Consider the following 2,500-nt stretch of genomic DNA (forward strand, 5'->3'; position numbering starts at 1 on the left):
ACATTCTTCAAATAGAGCATGTCGTTACCTAATGTTACAAAGAAAAAACCACAAACGGAACCAGTCAGTATCACCTCCCCAGCAACAAAAAAGTGTGTGTGTGTTTGTAATGTAACCACCATTACCTCTCCTCTTGGTTTTAATAATGGGGAAGTAAGATATGAAATGACCTCATACAAACACTGTGAAGTGTTCATCATTTCTATCACGCTTGTGCAACTTGGCAGAGATGGCAGATCTAAATGTGTGAACCAACCAAACCAATCAAAACATAATGACTCTATTTAGCATGCACTGTACATACAACCATGATGCAAAAACACATTCCTACTGCCATAGACTGACATTGTGTGTACAGTGTGTGTGTGTGTGTGTGTGTGTGTGTGTGTGTGTGTGTGTGTGTGTGTGTGTGTGTGTGTGTGTGTGTGTGTGTGTGTGTGTGTGTGTGTGTGTGTGTGTGTGTGTGTGTGTGTGTGTGTGTGTGTGTGTGCAAACATTCACACGAGGCCATATGTATGTGTGCATGCAAGTACAGTATTAAAGTGAATGTGCGTAACTTTAGTACATGTGTTTGTGTGAACATGCATGTATTTATGCATGCGTACATGGGCATCTGTGTGTGTACATGCGTACGTGTGCGTCTGTGTGTACATGTGTACGTGTGCATGTTTATATATGCACCTCTGTATGTGCGTGTGTGTGTGTGTGTGTGTGTGTGTGTGTGTGTGTGTGTGTGTGTGTGTGTGTGTGTGTGTGTGTGTGTGTGTGTGTGTGTGTGTGTGTGTGTGTGTGTGTGTAGGTGTGTGTGTGTGTGTGTGTGTGTGTGTGTGTGTGTGTGTGTGTGTGTGTGTGTGTGTGTGTATACCGTGCATGTACGTGTGCCTTACCCGAGGTGTGGTCCCCCGTTCATGAGGTCGAAGACCTGCGCGGGGTTGAGCAGCTGCTTGAAGCGCCGTAGGAACTTCACGCCCTGGTTGTCCCCGCTCTTGGAGTTGACAAACACCAGCAGCGGGCTGGTGCACGAGGGCGGGCACGTGGCCTTCCAGAAGCCTGATTGGTCGACGGGTGGGGTGGACAGAAACAGGATATGACATCGTCACTTTAAAGGTCACGAAAATCTGGATGGATTAAGGTGTTCTAATGTGACAACACCTGTTCATTCTCCTGAGTACAAACGCAGTCACAAACACTGTGTAACACACACTGCTCTGACTCGATTACCGTGTGCTAATTCACCAGCACCTGTTCATGCTCAGGAGTAGGGCTGCACGATACTATTAAAACATCGATAACAAGATGTAATACTTAGATAACGATATTCAAACGATATTTAGAAATATAGCCAAGTGTTTTTCTAGTCACTAATTTGTCGGTCTGTGTGAGGGTCGTGGCTTTGGTCATGGCGGGCTTCTTGCGCATTTGTTGACATTGACCTAGTGATTGGATGGCACAAAAATGTTTTACTTGTTAGCGATAATTAAGTCAATTCGTCACTCTTGATATCACGATTTCGATATATTGTGCAGCCCTACTCAGGAGTACCAATGCATTCATATTCGCTGTTCATCCTACTCTCTGTTATCATGACATCTGTTGAAGCTTCCCATCGTGGCCAATTTGGCCTCAGAACTGGCAATAAAATGCCAAATATCTCAGTGATTAGCTGAAACAGCTGCTATGAGGTCGAATATGTAGCAGCACATATTTCGATTCTGGCAGGTATGGTGTAAGATGGCATGATGCATGTTGGATGTCTGACAGGTGTGATGCATAATGTCCACAAGGAGAGTTCAGATGCAAAACCCTCTAAAAGCCATTACAATTTAAGAAAAAACATTTTCACCAAGTAATTACAATCAAAAAGTCACTTAAATGTCATTATCAAGTACAGCATGTCAACAGATTTTTGAAATAAAGTACATTTATAGAAATACACCCTTTTTGTATATGAGGGGCTCAATCATTTTAGGGATGTTTTGGGATGTTTTTTCGATACGACAATGAGAGAGGTGACAGGAAGTGAGTGGGAAAGAGAAATGGGGGAGGATTGGGAAATGACCTCGAGCTGGAATCAAACCCGATGCTTTAGCTGTTTGAGCCAAGGCCAAGGCCTGTGTTACATGTTTTGAAGGGAAAGTCAGTGATTGAGTGCACGATGCACAGGGATGAAGTGCATGCTAAGAAGCATGCAGACTTGGCTCTAACGGTAGGACATTGGGTAACTGCATCGACGACCCAAGTTCAATTCCGGCCCGGGTCCTATGCCGATCCTTCCTCGCATCTCTCTGCCATTAATTTCCTGTCACACCTTCACTGTCCTACAGTAAAAATAAAGACATAGCGTGCTCACCGTCAGAGTCGATGCTGTTGAGGGCAGTAGGAGGGATAACGGACACTTTACACTGGCCGAGAGGACACTTGGAGGACAGCTGCTCCTTGCACGTTGTGTGTACCTTGAAGAGGAGAACACAGACACACACACACACACACACACACACAC

General features: G+C 44.8%; 1 protein-coding gene across 5 annotated transcripts in view; it reads right to left on the reverse strand.

Annotated features, from left to right (window-relative positions):
- LOC134454455 (diacylglycerol kinase delta-like) overlaps window positions 1-2,500 on the reverse strand; it is a 70,248-nt gene that overhangs the window by 28,795 nt on the left and 38,953 nt on the right. For all 5 annotated transcript variants that reach the window (XM_063205456.1, XM_063205458.1, XM_063205454.1 and 2 more), the window contains 2 exons: window positions 2,351-2,453; window positions 888-1,050 (listed from right to left, as the gene is read on the reverse strand). In XM_063205456.1, coding sequence (XP_063061526.1) covers window positions 888-1,050; window positions 2,351-2,453 — 266 coding nt within the window. The remainder of the gene's footprint in view (window positions 1-887; window positions 1,051-2,350; window positions 2,454-2,500) is intronic.

This window comes from Engraulis encrasicolus, chromosome 8 (assembly GCF_034702125.1).
Source record: "Engraulis encrasicolus isolate BLACKSEA-1 chromosome 8, IST_EnEncr_1.0, whole genome shotgun sequence".
NCBI classification, from domain to species: domain Eukaryota; kingdom Metazoa; phylum Chordata; class Actinopteri; order Clupeiformes; family Engraulidae; genus Engraulis; species Engraulis encrasicolus.